The sequence below is a fragment of the Styela clava genome, chromosome 5, assembly GCF_964204865.1.
Source record: "Styela clava chromosome 5, kaStyClav1.hap1.2, whole genome shotgun sequence".
NCBI classification, from domain to species: Eukaryota; Metazoa; Chordata; class Ascidiacea; order Stolidobranchia; family Styelidae; genus Styela; species Styela clava.
Window position 1 is genome coordinate 19,425,327 of NC_135254.1, and position 16,527 is coordinate 19,441,853.

The 16,527-nt window shown below is 35.7% G+C and overlaps 2 protein-coding genes across 3 annotated transcripts; one reads left to right on the plus strand and one right to left on the minus strand.

The window, feature by feature from the left end:
* The first annotated feature begins 126 nt into the window (after positions 1 to 126).
* LOC120345200 (uncharacterized) lies at positions 127 to 7,207 on the plus strand. Of its 2 annotated transcripts, none has more exons than XM_078113213.1 (4): positions 127 to 258; positions 2,413 to 2,556; positions 2,892 to 3,056; positions 3,487 to 7,207. In XM_078113213.1, exons 2-4 carry the CDS (start codon positions 2,493 to 2,495, stop codon positions 6,336 to 6,338), a joined length of 3,081 nt encoding a protein of 1,026 aa, XP_077969339.1. In that variant the 5' UTR covers positions 127 to 258; positions 2,413 to 2,492; the 3' UTR covers positions 6,339 to 7,207. The 2 variants fall into 2 exon arrangements, with proteins under 2 accessions (XP_077969339.1, XP_039270570.2); XM_039414636.2 differs by lacking the exon at positions 127 to 258 and adding an exon at positions 1,428 to 1,632.
* Positions 7,208 to 8,210: 1,003 nt separating this feature from the next.
* On the minus strand, positions 8,211 to 12,220 carry LOC120345198 (uncharacterized protein F13E9.13, mitochondrial-like). Its single transcript, XM_039414633.2, has 6 exons — positions 11,822 to 12,220; positions 11,254 to 11,336; positions 10,876 to 11,062; positions 10,123 to 10,273; positions 8,948 to 9,075; positions 8,211 to 8,815 (listed from the first exon to the last, which is right to left on the minus strand). The coding sequence occupies exons 1-6, from the start codon at positions 11,901 to 11,903 to the stop codon at positions 8,625 to 8,627; spliced, it is 822 nt and encodes a 273-aa protein (XP_039270567.2). The 5' UTR covers positions 11,904 to 12,220; the 3' UTR covers positions 8,211 to 8,624.
* Between the last annotated feature and the right edge of the window lie 4,307 nt (positions 12,221 to 16,527).

A 16,527-nucleotide genomic window follows, 5' to 3' on the forward strand; every position in this document is an offset into this window, starting at 1 on the left:
TGACATAACAAAATTTTATTCACTTTGGCAAATGTCGAGCTTTTCTTGTCCTCAATAGTTTAAGATTAATGCTTTATTTACGCACAGCAAATTATGACGTCATAGGCTTTGTTTTGATACGAAATTGCTTGGATTGTGGTCATTAGAAGGATTTATGAACAAACAATGCAGATTTCTGGCGCCCGATTCGGGGGCGCAATGGACCGTTAAAGGGCACTAAAAATAGCTTCATATGAAACAAATCCATAATTTGAGAAGGTGTGAATATTTTTAGCTTTATAGTGTTTGTTGGCAATATTCATTCCGGAATATTTGGGGAATAGAATTCTAAATTTAGACTTACAATATTTATTGAAATACTTTTGGAATGAACAATCATAAGGATTCCGGATATTGTGTGTATTTTTAAATGTTTTGTTTTTATAAACCTAATATATATACACAACGCCTTGGAAACAATGCCATAACGCATGTCAAAATGTTAATGCCGCGTAGCCACCGATGAGCATATAGCATGAACTAAATACTGTTTCAATTTGTATGTCATCATTACCACGATTATACTCGGAATAGCTATTGCAAATCTGCAGTTACGTGAGCGTAGTAAGTCCCAAGTATTTTTTTGTATAATGACGTAATACGACGCTTACTCCGAACAAGGCTAAAGTAAAGCAGCGACTGATATTTAACAATATCTTAGAGCAGGGCTACTCAACTATTTTTATCGAAGGTCCGCAAACAAAACTTCAAAATTATTTGGGTCCGGGCTTTCCAGAACTGATATTTCGGCATCCTTAAACGAGCACTTCCTCGACCGACTAATGATTAGTAGCAAATTAAAATTGTTTATTATGATGTTATATTTCTTTTCGTATATATTCAAAACTATGAAAGTCATTTTATGATAAGAAATTCAAAAAGTGGGGCTATTGATCCAAAATAAATAATTAGGTGAGGTCGAAATCCAATACTCAAAAGATCCGGTGTCGGACCGCGGTCCGCCAGTTGAGTAGCCCTGGTCTATATGTGAGAAAGAAATTAATGAACATCATGTTGTCACTTTACCCCTTGCACGTGCCCGAATAGAGAGAAATCCGGACTTCCGTGGAATGCCCAGTTCTCAGAACAGAGCAAACATATCATATCTCACCCTTTCATGACGTTAAATGACTTCGGATTTAAATATTTATTTTCATGAGATTGTGTAAATTTTTTGTTTGGATATTAGCTGAAGTCGGGCATGGGACGAGGCAACATATTATTTCTCATAACCTTGGCGTGTGGGTGATTATGCAACACAAATGAAGGCATTATTTATTTGCCTACATTGGGTGAACTATCACGAAAGTAGTTTCTTCTGTAATATTGCACTCTTTTATTCGTAATTTATACGCAGGAAATAAAAGAAAAACTCAATCGCTACCTCGAAACTACTTTCGTTCACCAACTTCGGGGGAATTCCCCGGCGCAGCACCTAGAAATCATCTCTTGCTCGTATTATAATGGGCGGTTTTGCAGAAAACTATCTTAGTTGCTGTGGTTTTGCTAGAATTAGGCAGACTTTCTGCATTTTTTGATTTCTCGAATATCAATGTATCGTAATCGAGATGTCTAATCAGACAATAAACCGAGGTATGTCGAAACTTTTTATTATACCTGCGTCTTCCAAATTTAGTCGTTAACGTGGTGATCTAGCTGGTGTCTAAAATGTAGTACTGGCAAAAATAATTATTTCGGTTCGTCCTCGATGTTAAATAGTTTATTTTTTCTCATTTTGACAGTTTGAAATAGAAATGCTTTTATCATAGGAATAAATTTATATTTTCCTTACCTAATCTATGGTCTCTCGCAGTACTTATTTATTATTATTTTGGTGAGAAACCTATTCAAATAGATTTAGATAATTTTCGATGACAAGTAAATTTGTAATAATAAACTGTTTATTTTATCTTATTATCAATTATTATTGCTTAAAACAGTGGTTCTCAAACTTTTAGAATTTATAAAATTTCGCGCCCCACCTCAAAAATAACCAACTAACAATAAGCTACAAATAACAAATATTGAGGCGAAAGTATGTTTTATTCGAAAAACTTGGTAAAATTACAATGAAATAAATGAAAAGTTTTGAAATTTGAGTATCCAAAATAAGGCGGGCAATTTTTAATTAGCTTCATGTCCCCTCAAAAAATTGTCTTCGCCCCAGATGTGTTACCTCCCCCCCCCTTGTGATACGCACCCCACCGTTCGAGAACCACTGGCTTAAAAGTTCATTACATTTCAGTGACTGCTCGAAGCTTCATTTGTTAATGAAGAAATGAATTACTGTTCCTTATATTGAAATCATGCACTATACCTTATCATTAGCAGGAATATGAGTGTTTATTTGAAATAACTTATTTTTGCTTCCAGGTGATGATCAATTTTATAATCACTGGCTTGGTATAGCCAAAACAATCTTCTGCAGTGCCTTCGTTGATCAGCTTGTGGAAATGAACTGCTCTGATGTATGGAGACAATTGCAACAGAGTCGCAATTATCTACATGGGGATAAAGGTATATTATGTTTTTATTTATAAATATTAGAAATTATATTCCTGTTTATTTTTTTTAATTTATTTAAGGTTCATGTTGCTTAGCATACTCTTAAGAAGGCACACAGTCATTTACAATGAAAGGCTCAAATTAACAATTTTGTATCTTTAATAGCAGAGGAAAGTTGAAATAAACAAACATAGGACGACATTTAGGCATAGTACATTTAATGTTCATTTTGAAATAATCACAATAATTACACATATTTTGTATAATACTTTCATTAGTTTGTAAACAGCTATTGTTTTACAGTATTGCAATACACGTATAAAAAAATATTTGTTTGTTATGAATAGATGGTCAGCAGTTACATCCAGATGCCAACATCAAAATATGGGAAACAACATTGGGCATTGACCACAATGAAATCAAACGTATTTCCAAGACTAGTTCAGATGAGAAGGAACAAAAGTATCAATTGGCCGTTGCTGCTATACAGAAGGCAGTTGAAGATTTTCGTGGTATGTAAAAAACATTTTTTTCAACAATATAGTTGTATTATGTGCAGCATGGCATTACTAGAAAAAAAATGCCAGCTCAGAAATGTTCTCGGCCATAAATATTTCACAGGATGTGTTTCATGATTTGGAAAAAATGTTGCTCTGCTTTTTTTATTTTCATTCAAAAATGAAAAAATTTAGCAAGTATCATGGATAAAAAGATAAAAAAAAAATTGAATTCATAATAGCGTGGTAGTCTACAATGTTTATATATTACATTCAGTACACCAATCACTTTACTTTGAAATATTGTTGAAGACTTGAATAAAATCTTATCGACTGAACGCATTGGTTGACCAAGACTACAATCCTCAGCTCTAGTACAATTCCTCCAAATGGAGGTAATTACAACCGTCCCATATATTTCACTAGGCTAAAAAACTATTTTCAGACTGCCAACGACGAAACAAGGCATTTCATGATTTACATGGGGTTGCACGATCGGATAGCGAGGAGTGTGATAACTTGGGAAATATACACAGTGTAGCAGGCACATCCTACATTGACAATGTTGAAAGCGATACGGATACCATAGCTGGATGCTTCAATTCAATGACAACAACTTCAGACCTGTTGCCCTCTTTCCCTCGTTTCCAGTTCGATTTGAGTGAACTGAAAACTTACACACGTCCACGCCCAAGTTTTAAAAAATATAAAAGCTTTAAGGATATCTTAGAATGCGTTCAAGGCGGAGAAAACAGAGTTATTCATGTTTACGGAATGTCAGGCAGTGGAAAGTCTCAAGCTGTTCGAGCAGTGTGTGAACATTTGGACAAAACTATAGGAAACTTCATCATATTTCATGTCCAGTGTCAACGGGATATGGATCTTGTTAAAAAAAAGTGGCAAGAATTTATAAATTCCCTTGAAAGAGCTGGTTTGTTAACAAATGATGACAAACATGATTTAGAAATAGATGGAGAAGATCTCAAAATGCAAAGAGTTATCCATATCTTCAAGAAATTTAATCTTCGGGCCCTTTTTGTTGTGGAAGATGTAACAAAAGAAGAAAAGAACCTCGTTCAAAAATGTGTTACAGCAGTTTCAGATCAGTCTGATGATAATCAAATCATACAAATGGTCACTGTTGATCAGGTGAAGAATGCATTTTATATTCAAGAAGATATTGATAGTTTGAACAATTATGTTGTGCAGCAAGTAACTGGTTTTACAGAAGAAGAAGCAGAAGAGTTTTTAAACATTCCAAATCAGAATTCCAGCAAAAAAGAAAGACAACAATTGGCTAGAGTTCTTGCATATTCACCATTGAGACTGTTGCTTGCAAAAATTTACTGCCAAACATACGGCGAATCTTACAAAAAGTACTTTGAGGGTTTAGGAAAAGATCAAGATGTCATTGACGTAGAAAAGAAAATAATGGATGAACATCCAGAATTGCATGGGTTGGGTGAAAATCATGGCTACGAAGTTATATTGAAAATTCTAAAGCCAAGGGAAGAGGGAGGAGAGGAAGAAAAGAGAGAAGAGAGGCAATTTGAGGTCATAAAAATGATGTCCTTTCTCAACAATGAAAATATACCAGATTTGCTTATTGGGAGGCTATTTCAAGCAGTTGAGGAAATAAGTAATGAACAAATACAAAAAGAAGTCATGTACTTACTTCAGAAATTAGAAAGCAAGTGTGATGCAAGTGTATGTGATACCAAATTATCACATGAATATGGTAATCAGTTGTTAAACATTCACATGGATATCCTTCATGCGGTACGAATGAGTATGTCAGAGGATGAAAAAGCAAAAGTTCTTGTGAACGTTGTGCAGGCAATGATCAGTTTAGTTGGGAAGGAAAACAGACTTCGAACAGATTCTGTTCTTCTGTATGACATGTTGAACCACATGAATCATGTTACTGAATTAGGAGTTCAATTCTTGGAAAAAGAGTATAAACTGGATACACCTAAAAAGGAAAATTTTGAATTACAAATGAGTTTGTCTCGTTTGTATGAAGTTTTAGGATTTGCAACTACTCAACATTCTCCAGTTACAAAGGATGACAATTTTGAGAAAGCTATTGATTACTTATGGAGTATTGCATGCTGTTATACTGGAAATTCATTTTTTCGTTTATGCCCTGGAAACCATACAACAAAAGCAGCCGAATTAAAGGTACTTTTACACTACGGATGTGATAAGAACCCTCACCAGACAGCTAAAAAAGCATACAAAAAACTGAAAAAGGCAAGTGAAAAAATACCGCTAGAATTTATCCAGAGAAATTGCTCGAGGTTGTTTCCAGTCACATCTAATTTGCTAGGAGGTATGAAGAGAAAAATAGGAGAAAAACAACAAAAAGAAATGGCAGAGACATTGAAAAAACAACGATATTTAACAGATTTGCAATTGAAAACTCTCCAGGAAAACAACTGTCTTTTAAAACCAAATGTGCTAAGAAGTATATACCTCACAGAACGCATTGCTTCGATATTGCATTCGAGAGGTCGTCAGGTTTTATATTTAAAAAATGATATAACAAGAGAAGAGCAGAAACGCTATGAATGGTACACTGAGCTTGGATTAGAGTTATGTAAAATTATGTATGAAGACACCAAAGTCAAATCTATTTTCGAGTATATCCTTGTCGCAAACAACAAACTTCCAAGAATGTTGCATTCTCGGCAAAATGAGACAGATGATGAATTTTGGGAGCGAATTGAAAAAGCTAGGCAACTTGCAATGGCTTTGAGAGATGTAAGGGATGATTTTTATGAGCATGGAATCTACAAACTTGTTTCAGGAACGCCATACACAATCCTGAATGCTATGAAATACCTTGTTAAAGCGATCACCAAACTGTACAAAAAAAGGGAGGTGGCTCGGCAGCATCCAATTCCAACTGCAATCGCTGAATGTGAGCAAGTATACAAAATTGCAAAAGAAAATGCCGCTGAATTTGTGGTTGCTTCTAGTTGTATTGTCCATGTTGGGAAGTTCTATGCAGCAATTGGAGAGTATGAGAAAGCACTGGAAGTATTTCATCTGTCATTTAATCATGAAAATGGAATAAACTCACAGTTCAATAAAAACCCCAACATATTTGCTTGGGCTTTATATAATCTTGGAAGAGCCATAATAGCTGGATATGGAAAGATTGAAGATGGTGAGAAGCAGAAAAAAGAATTTATGAGGAAATACGATCTGCTTGATATTCCAAAGCAATTGAAACCGCTCTTAGATGAAACAAAGTATATTCTGGAAAAAACAGACTTTTCTTGCTGTTGTTGAACCTATCTTGCCCATATCAAGGACTCCAATATTCACTAATGATTATTGCATCATATGTTTTCATATTTTTCCAGTAGCTTTTATATTATAGAGCAGGGGTGTGCAACCTGCCAGAAGCGGCCCTTGAGGATTTTATGCGGCATGCGGGAAAGTGACAATTTTGAATGATGTGCGGCCCGCGAAACAGGTTTTCAATCTTTTTGCATTGCGAAGCCTAAACCTGAGTCCAATTTATCTATGCCTATAACTTTATATTGCCTCAACAGCTAGCTTATGCAAAGGGTTGCACACCCCTGGTTTAGAGTTTATATTCGTATAGCATCACCATATATGTCTTATTTTTTTGTTAGTTTTTATTTATCTTCAATATAATAATTTTACCTGTATGCTCGAATGTATTTATCCCATAATAAATGGATCTTGATTTCCCCCCAAGTCTTGATTCCTGTGCAGAAGTTTGAACTTGCATTTCTTGGGAAGTTAGAGCCGAGCCCCAACGACCAGGTGCTCCTATTTGTGCCATTGCCTAAATTTGTTTATTCATATCAGTTCCAACTAGACCCACGCATACAAGCATGCACATATGACAAGTTATTTCGGATATTATCTCGAAATTAAACAAGGTTTGTTTTATCTGCATTGTCACGTTTTTTTGCTTCATATATATATGGTAAGCCCATAGTGTCTCAGAAATCCTGCTGAAGATATCTTTTCTAATACCTCACATTGTTGCAGAAACATTTTACTCATTTACAGTTTGTGGATTATTGTATATTTGCATCATCGATTGAGATCTTTTATTCAATGATGGCTTTTACCCATATCACTGATTGATTTGCTATACATAAATATTAGAAAAATACAACTTGCTGAGCTTTCATTCATATATTCCAGGAAAGATCAAGGAAAATTTATAAAATGGAGCTCAAATTAATATTGAGTTATGTTTACTGCTGGGAGCTGTATTTCAGAAATGTTCACCATCTTATCCGCCGCAGAAATATCTGTACTAGTTACCATGGCAAGAAATGGGAAGTTAAAACTTACCTCAATTGACATAACTACGAGAGATTTTAGTGGATTCAGCGATCCTGTATTTAACGGTTGAAACTGGACGCGCCATTAGATCTTTTTGAAGGTGAAGCTAATTTTGTGCAAGGTTCATAGGAAATGATCATTGTGATACATAAATACTTATACGCGATGTGGAAATAGCCACTGTTATGTCACACTGGTGTTGGTAGCAGCAGAAGCATAAGTTTTTTTTGTTGAATGTGGGTTGATAATACTGCTAAAGCAAAAACTGCAATGAGATCTGAAATGCCTTGAAAACATTGGTAACTAAGTCATTTATTTCTTAAACTGCATATAAACATGCGCCTAATTGAGGTCATCCAGGATAGTTATAATTTTAGGCAAAGCCCTGCAACGAAATATTCATTGCCCTGATTATATATACATTGATGTACACTAACTTCTCATCTTCGACTTGTCTGTGATGAAAATGATGTAAATTTTATCAGTAGATTATGAATAGAATGTCATTCACGCATTAGCTTATAACCCCAAGGTTTGTCATAACAACTAAGCGCTACCATACATAAGTACACCCACGCATACAACACTTGTGACAAAATGATGTTTTAGAATCTAAAGTATACTCAATCGAAGGTGTAGTTTCATTTACATGCCCACTAAAACATATATTTGAGATAAGTTACACACTGCCAAGCTATTTTATTAATAGGTTGATATAACTGCGATGAACTATAGCTTTAAAAAGATACCATGATATACAACTGTTTAGATGAAATTCGTTAAACGAAAAAAAGATCTAATTATTTCTCCCATTTATAATAATTCTTCAGCTTATAATTTTATTCAATATCTGATATTAATCCGAAAGGTAAATTTGTAAAATTAAAAGTATGAAACCCTTGTATCATGGTTTGGAATCACACTGCCACAAAGCAGCATTTGGGCCGATGTTTCATGGTAGTGTATCAACAAAAATCATAGACTATTGAGCCAAAATAAGAGCTGGATCCCAACTTTGAGCCAAAAAAAGAAGTCCACAAGTACAGGTAATTCTTATTTCATACCAGTTTCCAAGCCATGACCATGGTCCATCAGCTTTAGGAGACATCAATATCAACACCATTTGCACAATATTCATTCCTCACCAATCATTATTCAACTAACTAGTTTTTTGATCCACTTAATACTACTTGATCTACGCCACACCCTTTTAAATCATTCGATCGCAATTTGTGTAACAGATATATATCATGTCCTCAACTCTTTGACCTTTTCCATAAAATTCTTCACCTTACTATGCTCCATCTCATTGCTCCACAAGCCACTGGCTTTAAAGTGTGACCCTACTATCAATGCATCTGCATTTACAAATTGATGGACATTTTCTGTTGTTACTCCAGATCCGACTAAAACCGGAATGTCAACTGCAGATTGGAGATCTAAAAAATGAAAAACACGATGTACATGATAAATGAATCAGATCTGAGTTTCTTAATAAGAATATGGCGCTCAAGTTTTATGTCTGTTTCAAATAAAAATGGAGTGAATATACCCAATGAAACAATGCTCACCTTTAATTTCATTCTGATTGGCAGCAGATCCAGTCTTAGTTCCTGTGACGACTAATCCATCAGATAGAAAAAATTCTGCTCCTTGTCCAGATTCAACTACACTCAAATCTGATGTTATGGAATGAGAACTGTATAAAGAAACAAACTAGTCATTAAAAACATTCCGTAATTTTCGCATTTTTTATGAAATGGGATAGCAAATATGTATTGGACATTGAGTATTCGATAGGATTTATCTATTTATCACGGGGGAGAGGAAAGCCGATAATACAGTCTATTCATATTACCTCTCATTCAGTTACCAGTTCATGTTGGTTATGGAATTAGTTAGCCAGTTATCTGTTTTTAGATGCATGGACTTCTTTCAGATGTTGGAGGAAGCTGGCCATCGGTTACGTCAGAGGTGTGCAACCTTTATTACAGGAGCGCCAGATTCAAGTAATTGGGTGACGCCGCGGGCCGCACTTTTATTTAAGATATAATTTATAGGCTAGTAGTTTCAGGCACAAAAAATGTTTTTGCTAGCTAGTTTTGCTAATATGACTGTGGTACTCGGGTACTGGTACAGGCTTTGCCACATAAAGTGATTGGAATTGCTCGCACGTGCCAGAATAACCAAACTGAACCGTTAATAACCGTTTCGCGGGCGCACCATTCAAAATTGGCACTTCTCCCTGGGCCGCTCAATATTACCTTGCGGGCCGCAGTTTGCACACTCCTGGGTTACGTGAACCACCCTATGTCGGCTAGGAGTCTAGCAATCCTCTTGCACATCATCAACCCTACATGGAATTCAAACCTCCGAACCATGCACGATAATCAGAGGTGCCGTGGTGAGCGTATTCCTAATGCTTAGTATTGGCATAAAGATAATCAATCGATTTATAGCAAAGGCAATAATAATTTAAGCAATAAAGGCAATGGCAATCAATAATTGAAATTGCTTATTATTCATTATAGGTGAAAGATGAACAATATAAACAAAGCATGACTAGATAAAATGTCTCTCGAATTAAAGCATTTTTCAGATGAATCGTTTTAGCTCATAATCATAACACACAAATATAAACAAAATTCATCTTTTTCCACTGTCAGATTGAAAAAAAACAGTTTCAATATAAATGAAACAAGTAGCATCAACGTTTAGTAGCGTTTATATAATGAATTGTTATTACCTGTGTTTTTTCTTAATATCAGTAAATATCAAAATATCCTCTGCACCAATTTGTTTTCTGTACCTCAGCAATTCACCAGCAGATGCATTCACCCATCCAGCATCAGAAATATGTGAGAATGCAAAACATTCAGCTCTTATAAAATCACAACCTGTAGGACTATAAGTTCGTGAATTACTGTCAAAGAATAAGAATACCCCAAAAATCTTTCAATACTTTGATCAACGTGAATAATACACCAACTTCAAGTTAGAAGTAGCATAAGTTACGGAGTTGTTTAATTAATACAATATTAGGTCATCAACTCGTCCAATTTTTTCAAATGTGATTAAGATAGCCTCGCGTCTGGTTACCAGTCCACGTCAGGTATAGGTTAGTTATTTAATTTCTGAAGCATAAACTTGATGGTAGAGGAAGCCGTAACCGATCAGTGGTTACGTGAACCCCCTATGGCAAAGAGGAGTCCAGCAAACTCTTGCAATGTCATTAGAGGTGTGGTGGCGAGAGTATTACTAACGCTTAGCATAATGCGCCCCACCGTCAACAGTGCACTACAATGAAGTATTGCAAGAATTTTGATGTTACTGGTCACAAAATCAATTGGACATACCAGTCAACTAACAAGAAAGTTAAAACTGGGTAGTAACATTCCAAATTTCACGATAATATCTTATGCAGACATTATACAATCTAAGCAAAGCTCTGTTAAGGAAGCTAAAATACTGTTAGAGTAGTAGTAAGTATCCTACATACCTGTAGAATGCGCAACTGCCATTGATTGTATGTTTCCTGCTTTCAATATTTGAATTCCAGTTGGAATTTCCGGAAATTTAGTTTTAATTGTAGTTGTAACTGAAGCCATAGATGCCACAATCTCTGGTCCTATGTTTTCACCACAGATATATGGTAGATCATGCATATTTTCTATGATGATACCATCCTGAAAAAATACAAAATTACATTTTCTATTATAAGAGAAATTCTAGTATTAAATGATAAAGTACTATTATACTTATATGCATAAATGTAAATTAATAATAGATATTGTATAATTTTTTTTAATTTGGTATATTATTCAGCTTTGTCTTGCTATAATTTTAACAAAAACTATTTTTTGCTATTTCAACTTACAATTCCACATTCAGCATAAATATCAACTTCACTCAAAGCAATATCTTTGATCTTCTTCATAGACAACGAATGGCGAGCAGTTCCTTAAAAATCATTTTTTGAAATCTGTGTAGCAGATATTTGAAATTGCATCAGCGATACTGATATATCAAATAATTACATGGCTGTGGACATAAGCGTAATGAGTGCATTGAATAACATCAAATTTTTATTCCCTCTTTCACAACCTTTTTCTCCAACATTAATTAACACAGTGGAATTTGGTATAAAATCGAAAATATTGATAACTCTGCCACTGCAACTATGATCATTATTATTAGAGAGAGAGTGAGATTTATTTTTTCGTCAACCAAAATAAAATAACAGTCATAGTAATAATAAAAATATTAACAAGTAGTCTAGTAAATTAGTTTAGTATAGACAGGAGGAAAATACGATTACAAGATGGTTTTAATACTGGATTAAACAGTAACCAGTTGCCGGTAACTCTAATAGATGTTGAGATGCATGTAGCCTACTTTTGGGCTGCGCCTCAAGGTTGAACAACAAAAACTTTTAAATTACTCACCTGGCAAGGCCCTGACATGAATCATTCCAATGACTAACGAAGGTATTCGCTTGAAAACGTTAAAAAGTTCTCGCCTGCTCATGATGCAGTGTTTCCAGGTTTCAGAGTTAAATTACAGAATTAAGCCACGGCTCGTTAGTTAGAACAGTACGGTAGTCCCGCAACACAGGGCCGTCCCTTCGGTTAATAAAGTTTTCTTTGGACAACACCAAAGTGACTATAACCCTTTTACTTACTACTTACGTCACTTTTTTTATTCAAATGAACTTGATATTGAAATTGCCCCAATTGTTTTTAATTAATCAAAAAGAAGTTACCAACACGTGCTGTTGTTTACCTAGCGAATCAGTGAACCGTGACAACTAAGAGCAAAGTTTGATTTACATAACAAGAGAGCTATGCTCAAATATATGGACACGTAGAATCACATAATTTTGATGACGTCATAGCGAAAAAAAAAGTAATAGCCTTCTGGAGAAAATTTTTATCTTTAACCACTGAAAATTTCAAAGCAATTGGTCCAGTATTCGAAGAGAAAGCGACTTTTTAAAAACGTGTCAAAGAACAAGAACAACAACAACAACAACATAATATTGAAACGATCGTTATGTCCACTACGAGTCCAATTATCTCGGCGAGAGGTAAACCGATAATCAATCAAATCGTTTTTTATTAGCCATCCCGGCAAAACATAACACTCAGTGAAACTCAGTGGCGTATCTAGGGTATGGCAGCCATGGCTCGTGCCATGGGCGCCGTTTAGACGGGGGCGCAAAAAACGCCCGTAAACGTATAATGTCTCGGCCGTTCTAAACGTATAATGTCTCAATAAAACTTGAAAATAAATGAAACTCTTATTTCTAATTAAATCATAACAAATTCAACAAAAGTCAATGCAGTTTGCAGTTTCCAACGATCAATGCAGTTTGTTCCTTCACCTAGCGGCGGGGGGTGGGTGGGAAGGGGGGTTTGGCAAGTTCAATATTTACAGTAAAGCAAAAGTGGAAAACAATTAGTCTCGTGCCAAAACTAAATTTAATCGCAATTTAAACAAATTCCTCGACTTATTTTTCAGCTGAAACATTAAAATTTGGTTTTAGTTTGGTTGCGGAGGCATCAGGCGGGCCAGATTGAATTACCCAACGGGCCGGATTTGGCCCGCGGGATATAGTTTGCCCATGTAAAATATAGACTATGACGAGAAAACAGTGTGTGTCAAAGAGTCTTTTCTAGATTTCCCCAATCTCCGGATAGCTTTGCAAATTTTGCTGACATTGGCAGTAGCCTCCTATCCATAGAAAATTGCGATCGGTCGTTTAGTAAACTAAAATTAATTCTGTCATATCTTCGATTAGCCAGGAAAGCTCTGTGATCTGGCTATATTAAGTATAAAGAGGAGTGAAACAAAGAAAATAAATTTTGATGAAATCATTGGCAAATTTGCATCACGAAACATACTATTCTAAGATCTTGTTATTGCCCGATCGTCTACTGCTTGTTGTTTATTTTATAGTTATTAAATTGCTTGTTACGTTGCGTGGTTGAGAGCAATCAATGTCATGTAAACGAAAGGGGCACACTTTTAAACCTTTGCCATGGGCGCCATTTTACCTAGATACGCCACTGCAAACTGGTAGCTAACGAGAAAAGATATCTTCATGACAGTGAAATTATCTCAATCAACATGTAATTGTATTATAACTAGGGTTGGGCATTTTCGAATACCTGATGATTTCAGAATCGAATCGAATAATTTTTTCGAATCGAATCTCGAATACTTGGAAGGTATGAAATTGGATGTAACTTTCCTATCATTTTAGGTCCTCCAGACACATAAATTACTGAAAACATAGAATACATCACTGACATTAAAAAAAAAAACGTTTTCATCAATACCTCAATACAGAAAAGAGTCATATGTCAGAATTGTGTTGAAAAAATATGGCTTCAATGAAAAAAAAATTGGGAAATTTACCTCGACCATTGGCGAAAAGAGTAAAACAAGATGGCGCGATTCGAAAATTTGCTCTCAACCGATTCGAATAATTTACTATTCGATTCGATTCGAATATTCGATTCGAAATGCCCAGCCCTAATTATAACATGAAAAAATAGGAAAGATCAACAATCATGTCTAGAAGACACTGAACACTGAAATAAAACTATGTTATTCGAAAATGCAATACACATTTATGAAGAATATAAGGATAGTAAAGATAAGATGGGTTAGTATATATTTACGGTTAACCACATGCCGAACTATTGTCTCTTATGCGGTACCTAGTTCACGTCGGGTATGAGAATAGCTAGCCAGGTATTTGTTTCCAGATGCATGAAATTGGTGGTAAAGAGGGATTTTGCCTTTGGTATTTTGCTTTTTTATGTACAGACATACATATTTCTGAAGCAAAAAAACGGGATGGCGCGGATTAGACAAGCAAACCATGTTTCGATTCTAGGGTCGGGTTCAGCTTAGTAATAGTTTGAACGTTTTCCAAACCATTGTGGGTAGATTACGGGGTACTCCCGAAGTATGGGTACCAAGATGTCGCACTTGAACATAGTTCTTGAACAATTGGAGCGCCGGTCTAATCCTAACAACAATAAATCTTAACAAAAGGTTGAGAACCACAGTCTTATATTCGAATTAAAATGCATGCTGTCAACAGATAAGGTGTCATGATGGTGAGAGTGTTCTGAAGTGAGACCCATTAGTTTGATTCTGGGATTGGTCAACCCAAAGCCCTAAAAATTGGTTCCATTGTTTCTCGTTTTCAATTTTTTCGTCTATAAACAAATTTATTTTTTCCACCACCACTAATTAAGATAAATATTATAGAAAAAAGCCGTAGGTGAAATTATTGGCGCTCTCGAAGTATGTGTACCAAGTTGGGCCATAATTTTATTCCAATTTTCCTTATTTTAATTCTATTATGAGTTCGGGGACTAGCCAAGTGACTCCCATAGTATTTGTACCTGAAATTATGGCCTAACCTGGTCCGCTATCTTGGTTCACATACTACGGGAATACCAAATTATTTTGTTCTGCAACCCGCTAACCCCAGGTTGGGACTGATGCAAATGCACTGATTTAAACATATATCCGATTTTGGTTTACAGTACACAATACATTTCTCCGACCGTGCCATTCATGCAAATGTTGTAGTAAATTGTAGACTTCGTATAAATGAATAATTTAAGATTCAATAAGTATATTTAATCAATCAATCAAGTGAATGAAAAAAACAGCACATTTGGCAGAGTAACTTAAAAGGGTAGGCCTAATAGGATGCAACTTTTGATATCACTATGGAAAATGAATACGGACACTTTGAGTATAAGCATTAAATAGAAATGTTTTCACACAGAACTTGTCTTCACAAGTAGCCTACAATTCATTAGTCCCGGCCACTCATGCAAATTTTTGCAATAATTTGTAATCTTTGGATATATTTATCAAGATTGAACATGGAGCTCAATGAAGAAGTATTGATCAGCAGATCAAGGGTTGATGGAAAAAAACTATTAGTTTGGCATAATAACTTTATAAAATAGAAAATCAAAAAAAGAATGTAACATTGTAGTCTATAACACGATTTGGGACACTTTGATTATGAACATTTAAAAATAGTGATAATAATCGAATATAAAGCTCTTGTTGTCGAGGAAGAGTCATGTATAAGTGGCGGACATATCGAGGGCACCGAAAATACTCAGTTGGTGGACTTAAAACAAATGGGATATAAAAGTTAGAAACGGTTCACACTTGAAATGATGGGCAAAGAACGAATAGGACTCGAATAATGTGGACTACGTTGGTAACTGCCATTCCAATTTTTCGACTACATAAGGTGATCAGACATTCAAATGGAAGTACGTTGCACCTACAGCAGTCACGTCGGAGTTCCATACAAAGGCGGTGTGGCGCATCGTGCTAACCGTTGGGAATACGCTCGTCACCGCATCTCTAATTGCCCTTCGTAGGTTCGCAGGTTCGAATCTCATGCGGAGATGATCATGTGCGAGAGGATTGCTGGACTCCTCGCCGTCGCAGGGTGGTTCACGTAACTGCCGTCGATTACGGCTTCCTCCACCATCAAGTTCATGCTTCCGAAAACAATAACTGGCTAACTAATCCCATACTTGACCTGGACTGGTAACCGGACGAGAGGCCGTGGTTCGCCATATGATTAAGCCGTCTTATCGGCTTTCTCGGGGATAAATATGTAAATCTTATCCTATCCTAAGGCAATTAGAACAACATTGCACCCACGACCGGGGGGTGCATCGGGCACGTTAATGTAATAGGTAGGGTTCGATGCTGAATCTTATCTTATCGGATTTCCAAACTCTCCGACGCAAAATACGGCTCTAAACATGCGCAATATCCATTCAAAACTGCTAAAACTAGGCTTGGTCGCGCTTCTCAAGCCGAATGATAAAAAATGGCGTCTTTATGGTTAGTTGCACGGGGTTGTGTTACACAAATTAGACGCCCGAATGATACACGTTCGTGTTTTTTTATTTTTCTTTGTACATGTTTGTGTGTGTAAGATGGGTGAACTGGCACATGTATTTCTGCATGTTTTAAACTTTATTAAAAGTTTTGTGTTTTTATTAACTTTGGTGAATACGCTAGCGAAAGATTGCAAACATAAAAAAACGTGCTTCCGAAGTATGTGCAGAGCCATTATATAACTAGTCTG